The following is a 22710-nucleotide window of genomic DNA, read 5'->3' as shown; positions in this document are numbered from 1 at the left end:
CCTGGACACAGAATTTACCTGCGCCTCCATGGACAGCTGTGAGTCCAGAATGGACTGTTTACATAACAGTAAACCCCACTGACACCAGCGAGGCTTAATCTGAAGTATATAAAGGGTCATATGAGCTTTGGGTGAGTATTTTATCTCCCCTGTTTTTCTGAACTCTACATTCTTCCCAGATCAGCTGTGTAGGAAAAGGCAGGGGGGGTAGACTTCAAGGTCAAAGGGGAGGAGCCTAAAGTTTATTTAAGATTTTCCAGCATTGGCAGTCAAGTCACACTGGAGTGTCAATCATCCATAAGGGCACAGAACCAGCCTCCCCAATCCGAAGCTGACCCTTGCTGGTCACTGCCCACCCTTGACCCCTTGGCCCCACTTACTGTTGTTGAGCCCTTGCACTTTGACCTTGCTGAGGTCGAGGGGCGGCGCCACGTTCACCGGGAAGGGGCTCTTGGGAATGGGGTCCCCGCCGTATGTCACGGTCACCGCCATGTTGCCCTAAGTCGCCGGAGAGAAGAGATCAGCGTCAGACACGCTCAAGGATATAGGATGGGGCCTGAAGTCGCCTTAAACGGTGTGGTGGTCTGCATCGCCGACAGATGAACGGCGGAACTCCCTGCCACATGAGGCACCAACTTGGGTGGCTTCGAAAGAGAGGCTCTCGATGGCTGCTAGACACCATGGCTGGGGAGTGCGCTGGACAGAGGGCATGGGGCAGGGGGTCCAACTCACCTGTTGCACGGCCGTGTACTTGACGGTGTAAGAGTAGTCGTGGTTGTCGATGATCTCAAAGTCCCGCACAACCTCTCCCTTGGTGGCGCCGGCAAAGTGGACGTCCAGCTTGGCTTTGCCAGCCCCCTTGGTGAAGACCGTGAAGTGGGTGGGCTTCCCGACCTCCACACCTGAGAAGGAAAGGCCGCAGAGGGGCAGAGCTCCTCAGTCCTCTGGCATAAGTCTTCCCCCCTTGCAGAAAACCAAGGAGGGCACCCCCCCATAGCTTCTCTGCTCAGCCTGCAGCTTCCTGAACCGAGGATTAAAGCCATGGCTGCGACCCTCCCCACCAAACACCACCCCTTGGGACCTTCTCGGCTGCAGTATCAGGCTGCAGAGAGACAAGGGTACCTATGTCATGCATGCTTTAGTTGAGATTCTTGCATTGCAGGGGTTGGACTAGATGGCCCCTAGACAGCCCCTTCGAACTCTACAATTCTGTTTTTACATTTTATTAAGTTCCTGCAAATTCCAATACATAAGGCCAGTGAGAAGGAGGAGGATTGGTTTGAGAAGATATTGAATTATTTAAGGTAGTCTGTATGGGAGTATAAAGGGACCCTGACCATTAGATCCAGTCGTGACCGACTCTGGGGTTGCGGCGCTCATCTTGCTTTACTGGCCGAGGGAGCCGGCGTACAGCTTCCGGGTCATGTGGCCAGCATGACTAAGCCGCTTCTGGCGAACCAGAGCAGCGCACAGAAACACTGTTGACCTTCCCGCTGGAGGTCTATTTATCTACTTGCACTTTACCTATTTATCTACTTGCACTTTGACGTGCTTTTGAACTGCTAGGTTGGCAGGAGCAGGGATCGAGCAGCGGGAGCTCACCCCGTCGCGGGGATTCGAACCGCCGACCTTCTGATCGGCAAGTCCTAGGCTCTGTGGTTTAACCCACAGCACCACCCGCGTCCCCTGTATGGGAGTATATTGTATTTAAAAATGGGGTATCAGAGTTTTTAGGGGGCTAACCAGGTTGGGATAGCTGGGATAGCAGGCTTGTTGGGTTTTGAATGTTTTATGTAGATTTTCAATTTTGCTGTTCTGCATGGGACAATGACAATAAAGATATCGTATCGTATCGTCCCTGGTCCCCATGACATCTCTAGGTGGGGCTGCACTCTCGCAGGTGATCTTTTGGGGTGGGACTCCCCCTCTGCCCCACCACCTCTCCTTGGCCGCTGCTCACCTGTCCGGCTGAGTCCAGGCCCTTCTGCCTTCACCTTGGTGGCATCGTGAGATGGGTCCACCTTGATGTGGAAAGGGCTGATGGGGATCTCCTGGAAAAGGGGAGCCAAGGAGAGAAACGGGATGAGCAAAGATCACATCTCTCGCCCCCACACCTATCTTCAGAAAAAAGGGGTGTCCAGCGCTTAAGATTGCCCAGGTGCTGAGGAGAGGAATCTGGGATCGCCTGTGTCACCATAATCAGTGCAGGATTTATGTATAAGCTAAGCAAGCTATAGCTTAGGGCCCCACTCTCTTGGGGGCCCCCAAAATGTTTTAAAGGAAAATGGGTAGGTGTTAATACACCCTTGCAATTTCCCTCCACCAGTGCTCGTCATTTTTATTACTTTAAGGTTCTTATTTGCATTGCAATTCATGTGTCAGTACCTTACTTCTCTTATTATACTTCAGGGGTAGGCAAACTAAGGCCCGGGGGCTGGATGCGGCCCAATCGCCTTCTCAATCCAGCCCCCAGACAGTCCGGGAATCAGTGTGTTTTTACATGAGTAGAATGTGTCCTTTTATTTAAAATGCACCTCTAGGTTATTTGTGGGGCATAGGAATTCGTTCATTCCCCCCCCCCAAAAAAATATAGTCTGGCCCATCACATGGTCTGAGGGACGGTGGACCGGCCCATGGCTGAAAAAGGTTGCTGACCCTTGCTATACTTTAATATATTGGATATCAGCTTTACAAGTTTAGTCCAAACATATCAGCATGCGATCTTTTAGAGCAGTGTTTACTCATATATTCTCTGTATACCTCCTTTTCTTTACTCCCTTTCTTTTTGTGTTTATTCCTTTTTTCTATTTATTTATTTATTTGTTTGTTTGTTTGTTTGTTTGTTTGTTCGTTTGTTTGTTTCTTAAGGGTCTGTATGTTATTGTTCTGTATGCATGTCAAAATAAGTAATAATTTAAAACAAAAATTTAAAGGGGGAAAACTGGATGTACATTTCCGAAATCTAAGACAAAAAACAAATTAAATAAAACCTACATACAGCAAGTGTGTTTTGTGTTGTATAGGCTCCTATGATGTAAGTCATGGGCCCCACCTGCTAGCCTGCTCCCTCAAATATCACTGGTTTGCTCCTTTCTATATATAGGGTGCCTACATTCTGCATGGACTGGTTGCATGGCAACATGTGCAAATGGCTTTGATACCTATTAGGTCCATCAATTACCATATAGCACATATTCAACACAAAAATCTGCGACCATTTGTTGTTGACAAAGGACAGCTGGACATATCAAGGGCCCCATGACCTTCAGTAGCTTAGGGACTCATCAAACCAAAATCTGGCCCTGCAAGGACAAGATGAATGACCACATGCCATGGAGCACGGGTAGGCAAACTAAGGCCCAGGGGCCAGATGCGGCCCAATCGCCTTCTCAATCTGGCCCGCAGATGGTCGGGGAATCAGCGTGTTTTTGCATGAGTAGAAGGTGTCCTTTTATTTGAAATGCATCTCTGGGTTATTTGTGGGGCATAGGAATTTGTTCATTCCCCCCCCCCCAAATATAGTCCCCCCCCCATGGCCTGAGGGACGGTGGACCGGCTCACAGCTGAAAAAGGTTGCTGACCCCTGGTCTAAGCCTACCAGTGATTCCACCTGGAATTAAGCCCGCCTCGCCCTTTCATTTCCTTTTACCTGGTTGGCAAAGAGGACCATGATGGTATAGCGCCCAGGACCGGGTGGCGTGTATTTGACGGTGAAGGTGTCGTTGTCATTCTTGATGATGTCAAAGTCGATGTCGGCTTCCACCGGTCCCACAACGCCGGGGGCACATTTTATACCGATGCTCACGTCCCCTGCAAAGACAGCCAAGGAGGCGCATGACAAATGAGATGCGCCAAAGGCGGCCGAGGGCCGAGCTCTGGTCTGCACCCAGAGGTGCTGGTCCCAAATGGTCAAGTGTGGCCAGGCCCTACAGAAACCGTCTCCCTAAGCCCCACCCTTGTTCCCCCTGCTGCCCCAAATCCTATGATTCCATTATTCTACCTTCATTGTATTATTATTGTCATTTTTATTACAGTCATACCTCGACTCCCGAACGCCTTGGAAGTCGAACGTTCTGGCTCCCGAACAATCGAAAACCGGAAGTGAGTGTTCTGGTTTTCGAACATTTTTCTGGAAGCCGAACGTCAGGCGCGGCTTCAGCTGTTGTTTCCGGCGTGCCGGAAACCAATCGGAAGCCACGCCTTGGTTTCCGAACACTTCAGAAGTTGAATAGACTTCCAGAACAGATTCTGTTTGACTTCTGAGGTATGTCTGTACAGTGGTACCTCTGGTTGCGGATGGGACCCGTTCCAGAGCTCCCGTCGGGTCCCGAGGTTTCCGGAACCGGAGGGACCGCTTCTGCGCATGCGCATGGCCTGGTAGAATGCCTCTGCGCATGCCGTGCGGACGAAACACTTCTGGGTTTGCCTCTTTCACAACCCAAAGTTTACATTACCTGAGGGTAACATAAGCCAAGGTGCTACTGTATTCGTACATGTTTTTAGGACCCACCTTACGTTTGCGATTGGAAGTTGTTTTTAAAACTGTGTTTTAAAGTTGACCGGGACGCTGGTGGCGCTGTGGGTTAAATCACAGAGCCTAGGGCTTGCCGATCAGAAGGTCGGCAGTTCGAATCCCTGCCACGGGGTGAGCTCCCGTTGCTCGTTCCCTGCTCCTGCCAACCTAGCAGTTCGAAAGCACCTCAAAGTACAAGTAGATAAATAGGTACCGCTCTGGCAGGAAGGTAAACGGTGTTTCCGTGCACTGCTTTGGTTCGCCAGAAGCGGCTTAGTCCTGATACCACATGACCCGGAAAAGCTGTCTGCGGACAAACGTCGGCTCCCTCGGCCAGTAAAGTGAGATGAGCGCCGCAACCCCAGAGTCGTTCGCAACTGGACCTAATGGTCAGGGGTCCCTTTACCTTTACCTTTAAAGTTGTGACCCTGCTGCAAGACCTTAGGCTTAAGGGCAGGTAATAGATAAATTAATATTAATCAGTGCTTTTTTTCTTTAAAAACAATGTTTAGGGGTATTCTCATTTTCCTAAAGATAAAGGGACCCCTGACCATTAGGTCCAGTTGCGAACGACTCTGGGGTTGCGGTGCTCATCTTGCTTTACTGGCCGAGGGAGCCGGCGTACAGCTTCCGGGTCATGTGGCCAGCAGGACTAAGCCGCTTCTGGTGAACCAGAGCAGCGCACGGAAACGCCGTTTACCTTCCCGCCAGAGCAGTACCTCTTTATCTATTTGCACTTTCTGGCGTGCTTTCGAACTGCTAGGTTGGCAGGAGCAGGGACCGAGCAACGGGAGCTCACTCCGTCACGGGGATTTGAACCGCCGACCTTCCAATCGGCAAGCCCTAGGCTCTGTGGTTTAACCCAAAGTGCCACCCGCGTCCCCTCATTTTCCTATTCATGTTGAAATACTGCTTCTCAGTGAGGCCAAACTTAGGTTCACAAAATGTTTAGGGGTTTGTGTATCCCTGCATACCCCCAGAAAAAAGCAGTGATATTAATATTAAGTCATAACAATACCAACGCAACCCTTCTTGAAATTCGAACAAAGCCCCAGAGAAAAGTGGAACAGACTCTCCTTCCCTTGGAGTTTTTTAAGCAGAGGTTGGGCGGCCATCTGTCATGGATGTTTTAGCCAATATTCCTGCATTGCAGCGGGTTGGACTAGATGACCCCTGGGTCCCTAACTCTATGATTCGATTATTCTAACAGTTGATGGGGACCAAATGACCCCTAAGACAGGACGCCCCAGAAGAACCCCCTGGGAACTAGCCAGCTGAGCACTGTGGCGCTAAGGTCCTAGATTGAGCTCTCCCAGATTCCTGAAACACCTTCCCTGCCCTTAGACTCCAGAGAAATGCTGCCAGCCTGTGTCGACAATATTGGCTAGACAGACCAATGGCTCTGACTCTGGATTAAAGCAGCTTTCTTTTGAGTCAAGACAGTTCTCTGAGGATCCTGACCTTGCCCTGCCTCGCTGCAGTCCACCGTGAAGTACGTGGGCTCGTTGGCCTTCAGACCCGTCTTCTCCACGCCGGGGCCGTAGACCTTGACTTTGTCGGGGTGGCTGCCTTCGCCGACGGCCACCTGTGGGGAGGAAGAGAAAGGATTAACGCGAAAGGTTTAGGAGAGCGGTGTGACTTTCCGCAGGGACAGGAAGCGAAGGACAGTCTTGGGGGAAGTGCATTGCGCAGTTAGCTTACGGAACTCGCTGCCACTAGATGTGGCGACGGACGCAAGGTTAGGGAGCGTTTAAAGAGGATTAGGCTAACATGTGGGAAAGGAGAATTCGACCGGTTGCTATTCGCCACCAGAGCTCAGTGGTGCCTCCATGGTCAGTGGCAGGTACTGGGTCAGTCAACAGTGGAAGCTATTATAACACCAGTACAGACAGCAAAAATGTACAAAACCGAGTCCAACGTATGTTGGAAATGTAAAGAAAAGGAAGGGACTTTTTATCATATGTGGTGGGAATGTAGAGAAATTTTAAAAATTGGGAAATGATATATAATGAATTGAAAAAAAAATTTAAAATGACATTTGTAAAAAAACCAGAAGCATTTTTGTTCGGGATTGTGGGGCCTGCCAAGGAAAACAAAGAATTTATTTATGTGTGCAACAACAGAGGCAAGAGTCTTGATAGCACAAGGATGGAAGGATGAGGAAACCCTAACAAAAGAACAGCGGCAAGAGAAATTGACGAACTACGCAGAATTGGTTAAACTGACATACAAACTGCGAGGTAAGGACTGTGACTTCAAAGAAGAATGGGAACTTTTCACAAATTAATTAAAAAGACAACAAAATGAGTTGGACTCCTTGGCAGGTTTTGAATAAACATACACAAATCTATTGACTGATAACATGGTAGGCAGATAATGTAAGGATCTGTATAATTTTTTAACATGCAGAGAATAATACGTGCTGAGAAATCAGAGAGGAGGAGCTGAGGGAAGTCTCTGGGGGAGGAGAGGGAGGGTTTGGGGAGGGGGAAAAGGGGGAGAAAATAATGAAAATAATGAATATGATATGTTTTGATATGTTGTTATGTTGAAATTGCTAATAAAAACATATATATATAATTCATGGAGCAGGAATTACCCCCAAGGTCTCTGCTTTGGCACCGGGCAATGCCCCCTCCCTGTCTCTGGGGTGTGTCGTCCCCCCCCCCAAAGATGGAGTGATTGACAGAGGAAGAAGGAGATTGACAAGTAGGAAGGTGTGCAGAGGAGGGCAACCCAGATGATCAAAGGTCTGGAAACCATGCCGGATGAGGAACGGTCGAAGGAGCCGGGTAAGTTTAACCCGGAGACGGAGAGGGGAACCATCCTCAAATATCTGAAGGGCTGTCCCATCGAAGAGAGAGCAAGCTTGCTTTTCTGCTGTTCTGAAGGGTAGGACTCGAACCCGAGGCTTCAAGTTGCAAGGAAGGAGATTCCAGCTAAGCATTAAGGAAGAACTTTCTGGCCGTAAGCACTGCCCAACAGTGGTCTTCCTTGAGAGGTGCTGGAATCTCCTTCCCTGGAAGTTTTTAAGCAGAATCACTTTCCAGGGGTTCTTGAGCTGCGATTCCCGCGTTGCAAAACGGGGTTGGACTAGATGACCCCTGGGGTACCTTCCAACAATTCTGTCGAAACCCACACTCACCCGGAAGGGGCTCTTGGGAACGTTGACTCCTCCCCAGCTGATGATGATGGTGTGCTTGATGGCCTTCGTGGGGACGTAGACGCAGGAGAAAGTGCCGTCGCCATTGTCCTTGATTTTGATGTCAATGGGGACGCCTTCTGCATCCTGGAAAGAAAAGGCATCTCGTGTAAACAGCAGGCTGCCGGGTTCTCTCTCTCTGCCACCCTCTGGAGCAGCAAAGAAATGACTCTGGAAGTCTCATATGCAGAAATGGCAAGGCTAACCAAGGCACCAAGGCTAACCAAGGGACCCCTGGCCGTTAGGTTCCGTCGTGACCGACTCTGGGGTTGCGGCGCTCATTTCGCTTTACTGGCCGAGGGAGCCAGTGTTTGTCCGCAGACAGTTTTTCCAGGTCATGTGGCCAGCATGACTAAGCTGCTTCTGGCGAACCAGAGCAGCGCACAGAAACGCCATTTACATTCCCGCTGGAGCGGTACCTCTTTATCTACTTGCACTTTGACGTGCTTTCAAACTGCTAGGTTGGCAGGAGCAGGGACTGAGCAACGGGAGCTCACCCTGTTGCGGGGATTTGAACCGCCAACCTTCTGATCGGCATTTCCTAGGCTCTGTGGTTTAACCCACAGTGCCACCCGCGTCCCTTAAGTTCAACAAAGAATGACATAATTTTATAGAATATATTAAAGAACGCTGCAAACGTTTAAAAACGTTTGCAGGGTCGATACAACACTCGTGCCTTAAAACCATAAAGGATCAAACCGAAGCGTGATAATTTTAGATAAAGGTAATTAGATGCACTTTAAAAAAGGAAGATAAATTTTGGAAGCCAAGGGGTGGGGTGAAGTTTGGGGTTTCAGGGAACCCCATAAAGGTACTGATATGAATTATGGCTTAATGTAAAAAAGTATGTTTGTGTGTGTGCAAAAAATTGTTTTCTTTTTGAAACTTTGAAAATAAAATTGAAGAAAGAAAAGAAATTATGCTGGAAGTCGTCCACATTTTTCCCCACCTTTCGAAATCAATATTGTGTCCCAAATCCTGAGCCCATCTTGTCATAACACTTTGTACCTCTTCGTCCTTTGTATTCCACTCTAATAATATCTTATACATTTTTGACAGTATTTTTCTTTTATTCTGCCTCAATTTTTGATTTACTACTTGCAAATCCATTACTTTTAACATCCTCTCTAAACACATCTTGCAACTGGTGATACTGCAAGCAGTCAGTTAATTTCCCTCTCAACTCTTCAAAGGTTTTCAGCTTTAATTTACCATCCACTTCTACTAACAATTCTAATTATGCTGGAAGTCAAGGACCAAAGTCGGTTCAGGAAATAGCATCCCAGAGTGACCAGCTTTGCAAAAACAAAACACAGAGGAGGAGTCAGTACACCTGGCTTGCCACTTACCTGGGCGTAGATCTTGAGTTCTGCTTTCCCTGCCCCTCTGGCGTCGATGGTGAACTCTGCCGGCTTGTTCACAATGCAGCCGACCGGCTCCAGCCCCGGACCGAAAGCTTTTACCTGGTGCAAAGAGGCAGAGGAGGGAGTTAGGGGAGACGGGAGCAACCTCAGGGCGCTGTTTGACAACCATCAGGCGTCTGCACCTCCTGCAAAAGGTTGCAGTAAATGCTTTTGAATACCAGTTGCTGGAAACCGCAGGAGCGGTCTTGAGTTCAAATCCTGATTTGGCCACTGTGAGATCAGGAAGCTGGACTGGGGGGGCGGGCATTGGCCTGGCCAAGAAGGCTCTTCTGATTACCCCTTCCATCCAGGTTCTGATCCACAAGGAATCTCGCAGGGAACCAAAGAAGGTGATAGCGATTGGCACGGACGGTGGCCGGGCGAGGCAGGTTACCTCTGACTGGCCCGGCTGGGGAGCGCCTACCTTCTCTGGAAAGTACTCGTTGGTGGCGGGCAGGATGTGGGCGATGAAGGGGCTGTCCTTGATGTCCTCGTCGTCGCAGATCACGTGCACGGCGTACTCGCCCGGCTCGGTCGGCCAGTAGCGGACATCGCAAGAGCCGTCGCCCTTGTCGTCGCATTCGATCTTGGCCTGAGAGGGACCCTCAATGGAGAAGCCTGCCGGGAAGGAGAGAGAGAGGGCAGGTTAGGCTGAGAGCAGATCACCAAGCCACGGTTTCCTGGACTGCCCACAACCCACATCACTGTAGCACACCGAAAAGAAAGATTGAAACAAACATCCCGGATTTTGGTTTGATGAGGCCCTCAGCTACTGAAGGTAATGGGGCCCGTTATATGTCCAGCTGCCCTTTGCCAACAACAAATGGTCACTGTTTTAGGGTTGAATAGGGATGCAGGTGGCTCTGTGGATTAAACCACTGAGCCTCTTAGACTTGCCGATCGGAAGGTCGGCGGTTCAAAACCCTGTGATGGGGTGAGCTCCTGTTGCTTTGTCCCAGTTCCTGCCCGCCTAGCAGTTCGAAAGCATGTCAAAGTGCAAGTAGATAAATAGGTACCGCTCCGGCTGGAAGGTAAATGGTGTTTCCGTGCGCTGCTCTGGTTCGCCAGAAGCGGCTTAGTCATGCTGGCCACATGACCCAGAAGCTGTACACCGGCTCCCTTGGCCAATAAAGCGAGATGAGCGCTGCAACCCCAGAGTCGGCCACAACTGGACCTAATGGTCAGGGGTCCCTTTACCTTTACCTTTACAGTTTTGTAACATGCAGAAACTAACATATGTTGATAAACCAGAGAGAGGAGCTGAAGGAAGTCTGGGGGGGGCTATGCTTTTGGGGAGGGAAAAATAGAGAGGGGGGAAGTTAAGGATAATATGTTTATTGATAAAATGTTATGTTGAAATTACTAATAAAAAAAATTTAAAAAACAAAACAAAACTGAGAAATGCCCCCCCAACCGCATCCAGCCCAAGCCACCTTGCCCCCGCTGTGACTTACCAAGGGTGCCCACTTCTGTGCCAATTGCCTCGACAACGAAATCTGCCGACTTGCCCACCACGCCAGTCTCCAAGCCAGGGCCCCAGGCCCTGACCTTCTGCACTCCAGCCTCTGGACCCACCAGCACCTCAAAGGGACTGTGGGGTGGGAAAGAAAAACAGTTAAGTCCATGCCACACCAAGATTTTGAGCCAGTCTTGCAAGCTGGAACCAGCCACCCTAGAATCCACGAGCGCCCTAAAGGAAACTCAAATTGAGTTTTGTTCCATAAAAACACGTGCAAAAGATTTTTCTCATTTTGCAGAATTCATAGAACACCCATGGAATTGTAGAGTTCAGCATTATCTAGTCCTCCTGGGCTGCAGAAAGTTCACTAGACATTTCCCTTTTCAAGGAAATGTCGTTGTAAACTGCCCTTCATCAAAAGATCTCAGGAATTTGTTTCAAAATGGGAGGTTTTCAAAGAATATTTGAAATATAACTATAGTAGTTTAAACTCGGTTGCAGCATTCGAGGAACGTCAGTAATAGCTGAAAGGCAGATATGGCATGCATATTTGTGGTATGACAAGGTTAAAGCACATAAAAGTTTTAAAAATCATATTGTCAGAAAAGCACTACTAAATGTCTGGGACAGATATAAAGACTTGCTGGAAAATAAAACTCCAAGGTGGCTGTCGCCAATGGAAGCTAAGGCAGTTAAAAAGTTAAATATGGAGTCCAAGTGGCCAAGATACTGGGAAATTTTGGAAAAGGAAGGGGACAAATTGAGATTGCAGAGTTTTGAGAAATTAAAAGGGAAGGTGAGAGACTGGTTCCACTACCATCAAATAAATGAAGCGTTTAAACTGGACAGTAAAATTGGCTTCCAGGTGGAAAAATCAAAATTGGAGACAGAACTGTTAGAACCCAGTACTAAGAATTTGTCCAAAATGTACAATTTGCTGCTGAAATGGAATACACAAGATGAAACGGTTAAATCGGTCATGATTAAATGGGCTCAGGACATTGGTCATAATATTTTGTTTGCTGATTGGGAAAAGTTGTGGACCACCGGGATAAAATTTACGGCATGTAATGCCTTAAGAGAAAACATTATGAAAATGATATATAGGTGGTACATAACCCCAGTCAAGCTTGCAAAGATTTACCATGTGCCTGACAACAAATGTTGGAAATGTAAAGAAACTGAAGGTACATTTTTTCATCTTTGGTGGACCTGCCCGAAGATTAAGGCATTCTGGGAAATGATCTATAATGAACTTAAAAAGGTATTTAAATATACTTTCCCCAAGAAACCAGAGGCCTTTCTCTTGGGTATTGTCGGCCAAGGGGTGTTAAAGACGGATATAACTTTCTTTATGTATGCTACAACAGCAGCTAGAATACTCATTGCGAAGTACTGGAAGACGCAAGAACTACCCACACTGGAAGAATGGCAGATGAAGGTGATAGACTATATGGGCTTGGCAGAAATGACGAGCAGAATCCGAAACCAGGGAAGAGAAGCAGCGCAAGAAGAATGGAAAAAATTTAAGGACTATTTAAAGAAATATTACAAAGTTAACGAAAGTTAGAATGATGTTGGACTGGAAAGTAAATGGTTACTATTAGCAATGGTTATGATAAGGAAAATAAGGAAGAATAGTCTAAATTTAAATTAAAATAAGGGAAGATTTGCTGAACAATCGATAAGAATTTGGAATACAGAAAGGGGAGGCATGAGGAAGTCGGGGAAGATAGGATATGAAATTAGGATATGAAATGATACATGTTTTTTGTTTTGTTTTTGTTTTTGTATGTTTATGTTTGTTGTATTGTGTTTATATGGAAAAATAAAAATATTTAATAAAAAAAAAAGAAAGGCAGATATAAGAATTAAGATATATTAAGAAAAAGTTTAATAGTGTTAAAAGTGTGTACTGGCAAAAAGTTATATGAAATTGAAATATGGAACAGACAGGAGGTTCGGTTTTTAGTGTTAAGACCAATTTATGTCTCACTGTTTGTTAAGAAAATTCAGTATCTATTGTTATCCCTGTGTGTAATTTTGTATTTGTGTTTTCACTTTTTTCTTTTCTTGCCGTATCAATAATAATAATAATAATAATAAGATCTCAGGGTGATTCACAAGATAAAAATACAAAATAAAGCACAAATAAATAGCTACAACAGAAGCAACAAAACCACAACCCTCATGCAAACGCATTAAAAAGGCTGCCGGGTACTAATCAGGCTGCAAAATATTAATCAGCCAAATATTTTCACATCAATGAGGACTATAAGCTTGCTTTGAGAAAGAAAGGTATCTGAGATTCTCAAGAGTGTAAATTCTGCTCGCCTCGGGCACCATTTCTGCATGCACAGGATCGTGCCCTGCCCCACACGGCATTTTTCTTACCTCCTCGGGATGGCATAGCCGCCCCATGTGATGGACACCACGTATTTCCCGGGGACAGTCGGGTAGTAGTCGCATTCGTACACCCCGTCGCCAACGTCCCGAACCTTCACCGGCTCCTCAGTGCCTTCTGCGGAAAAGGGGCGGGAGCAAAGGTGTGAATGGCAGGGACACGGGAACCTGGGCATGTACAAAGTGCCCAGCTAATCGAGCGATTGGTTGGCCAATTTCTTCACTGGATTCAATTTTGTTCTTCCATCTCTTTCCACGAACCTTTATTTATTTAATAAGATTTATACGCTGCTTGATTGGGGGGGACGGGGACCTCAAAGCAGTTTGCAGAAAGTTAAATTGATAAAATCAAGAAAGACTGACAATACTTTAAAACGTGGAAGAAGTTAAAATACTAAAACAGGTTAAGAATTGCAGCGGCATTTCTAAGAATCCGGGAAGGCTGGCCTAAAATGTTTTTAGCAGGAGCCAAAAAGAGCGCTTGATATCAAGTGGCAGGGAGTTCCAAAGTTCAGGCACTGCCACGGTAAGCAATCACGTTCTTACAAATGAGGAGCAGGTACGGTACCCGTAGTGTTGCCCATTCTTCCAGTCGAAAAGGGCATATTTGGGGCAAGGCAATTGGGTAGGTCAAGCGGTTATCTAGAGCTTTGTATACTAATAGCAATGACACCTTGAATTTGTCCTGTAAGCAAATCAAAAACCATTGCGGATCCCTAAGCGCAGGCGTCACATTCTGACGAGGCCTCGCTTCTGTCAGCAATTGGGCCGCAGCATCCTGCACCCACAGCAGTCACTGGCAGTCTGGCTATCAGGTACCCTCTGGCGCTTAAAAGCCTATGGGGAAAATGAGAGTCCGCTGCCCTACGCTCCCTCTACATCTGTCACCCGAGGTGGCTATTGCACCCTGCCTAAGGGCAGAGCCGGCCTCTGTTATTTAACTCCCAGTAAGTTAGCGGAAGGGACGCGGGTGGCGTTGTGGGCTAAACCACAGAGCCTAGGACTTGCCGATCAGAAGGTTGGCAGTTGGAATCCCCGTGACGGGATAAGCTGCTGTTGCTTGGTCCCTGCTCCTGCCAACCTAGCAGTTCGAAAGCACATCAAAGTGCAAGTAGATAAATAGGTACCGCTCTGGTGGGAAGGTAAACGGCATTTTCGTGCGCTGCTCTGGTTCGCCAGAAGGGGCTTAGTCATGCTGTCCACATGTACACCGGCTCCCTCGGCCAATAAAGCAAGATGAGCACCGCAACACCAGAGTCGGCAACGACTGGACCTAATGGTCAGGGATCCCTTTACCTTTTTAAGTTAGCGGAAAGGGGATGCGGGTGGCGCTGTGGGTTAAACCACAGAGCCTAGGGCTTGCCGATCAAAAGGTCAGCAGTTCAAATCCCTGCGACGGGGTGAGCTCCCGTTGTTCGGTCCCTGCTCCTGCCAACCTAGCAGTTCGAAAGCACACCAGTGCAAGTAGATAAATAGGTACTGCTCTGGCGGGAAGGTAAACGACGTTTCCGTGCGCTGCTCTGTTTCACCAGAAGCGGCTTAGTCATGCTGGTGACATGACCCGGAAAAACTGTCTGCCAAAGCGGGCAAACGCCGGCTCCCTCGGCCTTTAAAGCAAGATGAGCACTGCAACCTCAGAGTTGGTCGCGATTGGACCTGATTGTCAGGGGTCCCTTTACCTTTACCTTTAAGTTAGCGAAAATGTATAAGACAGGTACAAATATCTGCTGGAAATGTAAAGAAGAACCCGCGTGTGCAGCTGCGGGTTGCAAACATGCATCCCGCACGGATCACATTCGGAACCCAGCGTCCACTGTACATGTTAATATGTAAAGTCAAATAAATTAATTTGAAAAGAAAGGGTAGCGTCGGCCTCGATTGGGTTCGAATTTCCCAGCACTTACTTGGTCCCTTGACCACGACTTTCAGCTCCCCGGTGCCAGCGCCTTTAGTGTACACCTTGAAATCAGCCAGTTCCTTCACTCGCACCCCCTTGGGCTGGAGACCGCGACCCATGGCCCGACAGGCGTTGGGGCTGCACGCTGTGGAGGAGGACAGAAAAGGCGCAGGTTAGCAGGATCAGGCCACGCGGTTCGCTCTCCACGCACCTGGCTTCGTCAGATCCACAGCCACGCTCTCCAGAGATGGCTGGGATCCGGCAGGCAGGGCCTGCAAAGAGCACCACACACCTGCCACACGCAAAATGTTGCCAAGGTACCCGGGGCCAGCCAAGCACCGCGACGCCGCCCAGGTGCTATGGGTAAGGGGCCACCCAAACAGACATTTGCACACCCAGGGCCGGGTCAGCTTGAAAGAGACCCTCCATGCAGCGACTCGTGAGCAAGACAAGCAGAAGGGTCGGCACCGGAGGAGATCCAGCCTGATTGAAGCACCAGCTAGTCCCTCCGAAAAAGGGAACCCCTTTCCAGAATGCGGCAGCTAGACTGGTGACTGGGAGTGTCCGCCGAGACCATATAACACCGGTCCTGAAAGACCTACATTGACTCCCAGTAAGTTTCTGAGCACAATTCAAAGTGTTGGTGCTGACCTTGAAAGCCCTAAACGGCCTCAGTCCTGTATACCTGAAGGAGCATCTCCACCCCCATCGTTCAGCCCAGACACTGAGGTCCAGCGCCGAGGGCCTTCTGGCGGTTCCCTCATTGAGAGAAGCAAAGTACAGGGAACCAGGCAGAGGGCCTTCTTGGTGGTGGCGCCCGCCCTGTGGAATGCCCTTCCACCAGATGTCAAAGAGAAAAACAACTACCAGACTTTTAGGAAACATCTCAAGGCAGCCCTGTTTAGGGAAGTTTTTAATGTGGGACATCTTGATGTATTTTTAATTTTTGTTGGAAGCTGCCCAGAGTGGCTGGAGAAACCCAGCCAGATGGGCAGGGTACAGATAATAAATTATTATTATTATTATTATTATTATTATTATTATTATTATGGCTCTAGCTGGAGTTTCTTAGGCATTGGGCATGGGTTTCCCTTTCTATCTTTTGTTTAAAACTGCGTAAGTCACAAGGGGTACCCTACATCAGCTGCCCACAGCTCCGTGGGGTCATCACTGACCCACTTTTGCAAGCGAAACTAAAAAAACAAAACAAGCCGTTTTGGTTCAGAAAGGGGCAGCTCAAATGATCAATGGGATGCAGGAACTGGAGAAAGGTTGCAGCATATGGGACATTTTAGCTTGTTCTTGGGAAGGGTTTGTACCAACACCTGACCAATGAGGAGTCTGTCCGCAAATGGCAGAAAACCATGGCTAGAAAAGCCACCTCTATTGGTCTGTCACCCCCCCCCAACTATATTACATGGGTTATGAAGGCGCCCTAAAGACGTTAAAGCAAAGATTATGGGATATTGCACACAGTGACTTGTGATCTCGATCACACGCAGTCTGTAGTCCGCTGGCAGTAGGAGTACAATATGGGCATGTCTTTAAGTTAACACCTTACATTAAAAACCTGACGGTACCAAATTATCGAAGGTTATTCACCAAAGCCAGACTAAACGTCTTTCCTTCTGCAGTGTTGGGTGGTAGGTTGAGAGGAGTTCCCTGCCAGGACAGACTTTGCTCGTGTGCTCAAGACATCGATTCTATAAAACGTATTTTGCTGCACTGTGCAAAATATGAGCAAGCCAGGGCTGAACTGATATTACCCTTGCTGGTACCTTTCCCGGGAAAATCAGAGACTCACTATGTCAGGTTCCTATTGGAAGACCGGACAAATGCTAGAACATTAGCAGTGGCAAAGTTTTTATCGGTGGTTGCAAGAATCAATGATCCCTATCTTTAAGTCTGAATAAAATGCTTGTTTAACCTGGAGGTAGGCTGTCTGAATTGTGCATTGCTTTGTAACGATTTGTTGGGTCTCTGGACCGTAATAAAGATTAATTGATTAGCTTAGAAACAAGGCGAGTAATTGGGGGCACCACAGAGGTGCGTAAAAATAAACATGGAGATCGCGGGAGTGAGAAAAGGTTTCCTTCCTCTCTCATAACATCAGAACTCACGGACATCCAGTGAAGCTAAATGCTCGGAGGTTAAGGTTAAACTGCGGAACTCCCTGCCACAGCGTTGGTGACCGACTTGGGAGGGCTTTAAAAGAGGACTATACAAATTCATAGAGTAAAGGGCTATCGATGGCTCCTAGACATGCTGGCTATGCTTCTGAATTCCTAGTGAATGAAAATCACAGAAGAGGAGAGGGGTCTTGAGTTCAGATCCTGCTCACGGGTTTCGCATTGGGGCCTCTGGTTGACCACTGTGAGAACAGCATATTGGACTATGTGGGCCAGTGGCCTGACCCAGCAGTCTCTTTTAATGTCCTTATTATTCCCCAGAAACCCGCTTTGCAGGGAATCCCGAGCGCTTAAACCACCTTCTCTCGGGCCTAATTTTGTAATCTTCCATCTTTTCCGATCCAGGACTCACCCGGAACCCAAGCATGCACCCGGGCACCCATTTCTTAACTTTTTAAGCACATGCCCTTACGCTGACCGTGCTGCAACGACTCCAGAATCGGGGCCACGACCCAGTAATGGCCAGTTGGAAGATCAATGGCCCAGAGCCCTAGACCATATTCGGGGTCCTTCTCCCCAGTTGTATCAGGCGAGCACATTTGAAGGATATTTAAGGGTACGAAAGAGGGGAAAGAAGGACATTGAGGGTGGATGGAGGGGAAGATGGAGGGGAATGAATTAGCAATGATGGTTTAGTGCAGGAACAGCCAACCTGGTCTCCCCGCGCCCCCCCCCCCCACACACCTACAAATTGTTGGCCATGCTGGCAGTGGCTGATGGAAGTCAGAGGGTAGATGTGGCAGGAGAGGATATATTGTTTATTCATATCCTTCCTAACTTGCGCTAGCAAGTTCCTTTACTTAGCAGAGTTTACATTCCCCCTTTTTACGTGCACAGCAGATACCTGGTTGCAGGCTCGTGTGAGCCTCTCACTATTATACAGTTCCATCTGTCTCAGATTGAATTGTACGTTCCTGGTAAGGAGCGTCTCCACCCCCATCATTCTACCTAGACACTGAGGTCCAGCTCTGAGGGCCTTCTGGCGGTTCCCTCAATGCGAGAAGTGAGGTTACAGGGAACCAGGCAGAGGGCCTTCTTGGTGGTGGCGCCCACCCTGTGGAACGCCCTCCTGTCAGATGTCAAAAAGATAAACAACTACCAGACTTTTAGAAGACATCTGAAGGCAGCCCTGTTTAGGGAAGCTTTTAATGTTTAACAGACCACTGTATTTTAATATTTTGTTGGAAGCCGCCCAGAGTGGCTGCAGAAACCCAGCCAGATGGGCAAGGTATAAATAATAAATTCTATTCTATTCTATTCTATTCTATTCTATTCTATTCTGTTCTGTTCTGTTCTGTTCTGTTCTGTTCTGTTCTGTTCTATTCAAGTTCCCTTGACTCCCTCTTAAAAGAATAAAGATGCCACAGTCTTATTCAAAGATGATTAAAGAAGTTTACTCACATCAGTTCACAGTTGGATCCCTGAAGGCAGACTTAGCTGCAAATATGTACATTGGATCTACCCCATATGGGGGAATAATCCCAGTGCATCTGCTAGCTGACAGCTAGCAGAGCAGTCCTAGCTAAGAAGCTGGTCAAACGAAGAAGGAAGTCAAAAAGACGGAGGTGTGCTGCGTGACTCGTCCTTTTGTTACCTGGATAGGTGAGGTCACACCCACCTTCTGTCACATGCAAAAGGAGGGATGCTCCAGCCAGGAGGAACAGGAAGTTTCGACTGGCTGGACCAAACATCCCCTCGCATGTCTTCTCTAGCATTTCAAGGAATGTTGTACTTGACTGCCTCTCCTGGATCACATCCCACGGTGGATGGGTGCCCCTTAGACTGGCAGAGGAGGCGAAAGCCGCAGAGGCACTTAGGGGAAAGGCTGTAGCTCACAGGCGGCACAGCAGCTTAAAGGGAAGCATGCCGGTCCTTTGGTGCAGGCACATCTCTCAAATGCACGACCTCAAGTCCATGCCACAAGCGACAGGCACGTGGGAAAGGGGCAGCTATGGGGCAGGGCTTGGTTGGGGGCAGCACGATGCCATGCAGAACCCAAAACTCCCAAGGAAGGCACTGGGGTCAACCTGCCAGAGTTGCCGGGTTGGGAACCCCCAAGCTGAGAAGTGGGGGACCCCTTGCTTGAGGGTTATGGGGAAGCTTTCTCATATCCTTCCAGATCTAACAGATCTGTATTTTTTAACAAAATCCAGTCCCTTAACCAACATATGCAAGATGCTTCATAATATAATCTCAAATTTCGCAGGGAGAAACCTCCTCTTTCTTTAATTCTTGGTTTTTTCCCTTGCCAGATGAACTTTGTTGTTACTTTTTGCTATTCTTTGAAGTAACCCAACCCATTTATTGTTTGAAATAAAAATAACATTTCAGGTAGCACATTCATCTTTATATGGGGAGGCTTTCTCGCCTGGTATAGCCGGCAGGCAAAGCAGCTGAGGCCTTGCAAGGGTTTGTCTTTCACTGCCTTGCAAACCGCCTAGCAGTCTCTGCGGACGCAGGGCTGAAAACGTATGAATCTTCTCCCCCTACCCCATGAACCAAGCAACCCAACAAACGAAACAGGAGTCTGGGTGGTCGGGACACGGTGGGTCTGCCCGCTCCATGCCATTGCCGGGCCATCTCATGCCAGGAAGCACGGGGGCAAGCGAGGCTTCGCCAGGCCTGCTCTTACTAACTTGGTTTGCGCGGCTTGGGCATGGTGCGGGGTGGGATTTTCTTGGCCTTGTCGGCGGGCGGGGTGCGGACGGACTGAGGGATGATCTGGAGGGGGGAGACGCCGGGCGGAGGCGGGGGGAACGGCGCTGGAGGGTCCGAGGAGAAAGGAGAGGATGAGTTAGTGATGTTTGATGGGGTGAGGAAGCAGGGAAAGCCCCCGTCCCAGCTAGAAGCCTCCCTCCCAAAAGCAGACAGAAGGCCTCAGTTTGCCCATCTGTGTAATGGGAATGCTGATCTCCTAGTCATTTACCTATGGCAAGCATGGGGAAACCAGGGTTTAATATTTGATTTTGTCCTGTGAACCGGCCTGAGACCTCCGGGTCTAGGGCGGTGTATAAACTCAATTAAGAAAATTCAATAACGAAACCTTGGGCATCCTAATTTGGCCGGCAAGGCTGTTTTCCCCCCAGCCACACCCACCTGTAAAGTCAACTCGCAGCCGCAACCCTAATTCAAGGCGGGGCTGCAAAGGGGGGAAAGAGGAACCCAGAGCACGCTAAAAGTGCACTCCCCATTCTTCCTCTGAAGTTGAATCACCTGAAATCAGGTGATTGACAGGTGGGCACTTTTGAGTCAAAAGGGGAAGCCGGCTCTGGATTCAGCCCACTGGCGAGATCCAGTTCCCCACCCAAGCCTTGCACAGAACAGTCAGACACCTGCCTCTGAGCTTGCACAGAGTGTGTTCGCTTCCCAGGAAGGAACCACAACTTATGCCCAAATAGCCGGGATTAAGAGGGGAAGAGATTTCAAGCCTGCTAACTCGCGGGGAGACCTTGGGAAAGTCACTGTCCTTGGGACTCGGTTTGCAGATCTGTAAAATGGCCACAGAAGCCATAAGGCTCAGAAGTAGGTCCCATTTAGCTCAGTCGAATTCAGGCCCTAGCAGCCTAAGAACCAACCTCAGAGGGCTGTTGTGCGGTGATCCCAAAGAGGATACAAAATGGCAAAGGTTTTGCAGGTTAAAACACGCAGTGTTTGGGGTGTGTGTGTGAAAAATGAGGAGTAAGGCTGGAGAGCGGAGCTCAGCTGTGTGCCCAGGGGAATGTTCTTGTCAGGAAATATTTGGTGTGTCAGATTCCTGTTTTTCAGTGCAAAGAAGAGAGGGGAGCTGGCTGCGAGATTCCAGACCTTTCCGCAGGCGTGTTTCCTAGGAACGTGCAAATTGCACTATATCGGCTACGGATTTTGCGAGACACTTTGGCCGAGACGGGAGCAATGACCGCCAAGATGCCACAGAGGGCTTGAATGGTGGAAAATAATGAGGACACCACCCATCTCAGCCCAGGAACCAAAAGAAAATTAATAAAGATAAAATCCTCGCGCGGGAGGCCAGGAATAACTCCCGTCAGTGACAAAGAGCCTTCAAAATGCAGAGTTTGCTGATAAAAAGATCAATTTGGTGAATGTTTTGGCACTCACACCTCTGGATGGCCCTGACTGCTCTCCCTGTCTTTTAAATCAGAACCAGGAAAGGGGGTGAAGGTCCTGTGTGAGTGCCTGGAGGCGGTTGGAGGATGGATGGCGGCTAACAGAATAGAGGTTGAATCCTGCCAAGACAGAAGGACTGTTTTGGGGGGACAGGGGGCGGGCGGGTGTGGAGGACTCCCTGGTCCTGCATGGGGTAACTGTGTCCCTGAAGGACCAGGTGCACAGCCTGGGAGTCATTTTGGACTCACAGCTGTCCATGGAGGCGCAAGTCTAATCCGTGTCCAGGGCAGCTGTTTACCAGCTCCATCTGGTGCGCAGGATGAGACCCTCCCTGCCTGTGGACTGTCTTGTCAGAGTGGTGCATGCTCTGGTTATCTCCCGCTTGGACTACTGCAATGCGCTCTATGTGGGGCTATCTTTGAAGGTGACCTGGAAACTACAACTAATCCAGAATACGGCAGCTAGACTGGTGACTGGGAGCGGCCGCCGGGACCATATAACACCGGTCCTGAAAGATCTGCATTGGCTCCCAGGATGTTTCCGAGTGCAATTCAAAGTGTTGGTGCTGACCTTTAAAGCCCTAAACGGCCTCGGTCCAGTATACCTGAAGGAACATCTCCACCACCATCTTTCTGCCTGGACACTGAGGTCCAGCTCTGAGGGCCTTCTGGCGGTTCCCTCCCTGTGAGAAGTGAGGCTACAGGGAACCAGGCACAGGGCCTTCTCGGTGGTGGCACCTGCCCTGTGGAACACCCTCCCATCAGATGTCAAGGAAATAAACAACTATCTGACATTTAGAAGACATCTGAAGGCAGCCCTGTTTAGGGAAGTTTTTAATCTTTGGTGTTTTATCGTGTTTTTAATATCCTGTTGGAAGCTGACCATAGTGGCTGGGCAAACCCAGTCAAATGGGCAGGGTATTATTATTATTATTATTATTATTATTATTATTATTATTATTAAAGCCCTATGCAGCCTCAGTCCAGTATACCTGAGGAGCGTCTCCACCCCCATCGTCCAACCCAGACACTGAGGTCCAGCTCTGAGGGCCTTCTGGCGGTTCCCTCACTGCGAGAAGTGAGGTTAAATTTAACCAGGCAGAGGGCCTTCTCGGTGGTGGCGCCCGCCCTGTGGGACGCCCTCCCACCAGATGTCAAGGAAATAAACAACTACCAGACTTTTTGAAGGCAGCCTTGTTTAGGGAAGGTTTTAATATTGAATGCTGTCTTGTTTTTAACACTCGATTGGGAGCCGCCCAGAATGGCAGGGACAACCCAGCCAGATGGGCGGGGTATAAATAATAAATTATATTATTATTATTATTATTGTGGGCCTGGGGGGGCTGGCAGCCCCAGCTGGGACCCCAAACTCCTAGGCAGGCTTCCCTGGAGGAGGCAGGGCACACTGTTGAAATAATGGCTTCACTTTTGCCAAGCCCCATTGCTTGGCAACGGTTTGGGGTACCAAGGAGTCTGGACCCCAGGAAGGGGCACCCGTTGCCCACCCAAGGGTCTGGCCCCCTAAGCTCTCTGTTAGCCCC

At 48.7% G+C, this 22710-nt stretch overlaps 1 protein-coding gene across 4 annotated transcripts in view; it reads right to left on the bottom strand.

Annotated features, from left to right (window-relative positions):
• The window catches only part of FLNC (filamin C), a 124087-nt gene that overhangs the window by 48885 nt on the left and 52492 nt on the right, over nt 1–22710 (bottom strand). For 2 of the 4 annotated variants that reach the window (XM_083572451.1, XM_083572452.1), the window contains exons 9-20: nt 19703–19828; nt 14885–15022; nt 12972–13098; nt 10573–10709; nt 9543–9736; nt 9065–9178; nt 7659–7802; nt 5975–6098; nt 3650–3810; nt 1961–2051; nt 733–902; nt 381–498 (exon numbers count right to left, since the gene is read on the bottom strand). In XM_083572451.1, the coding sequence (XP_083428577.1) occupies nt 381–498; nt 733–902; nt 1961–2051; nt 3650–3810; nt 5975–6098; nt 7659–7802; nt 9065–9178; nt 9543–9736; nt 10573–10709; nt 12972–13098; nt 14885–15022; nt 19703–19828 (1644 nt within the window). The remainder of the gene's footprint in view (nt 1–380; nt 499–732; nt 903–1960; nt 2052–3649; nt 3811–5974; nt 6099–7658; nt 7803–9064; nt 9179–9542; nt 9737–10572; nt 10710–12971; nt 13099–14884; nt 15023–19702; nt 19829–22710) is intronic. The other 2 variants (XM_083572453.1, XM_083572454.1) reach the window with 1 other exon arrangement.

Source organism: Podarcis filfolensis, assembly GCF_964270895.1.
Source record: "Podarcis filfolensis genome assembly, chromosome: 10".
Classification (NCBI taxonomy): Eukaryota; Metazoa; Chordata; class Lepidosauria; order Squamata; family Lacertidae; genus Podarcis; species Podarcis filfolensis.
This window is presented reverse-complemented; position numbering and strand designations above follow the sequence as displayed.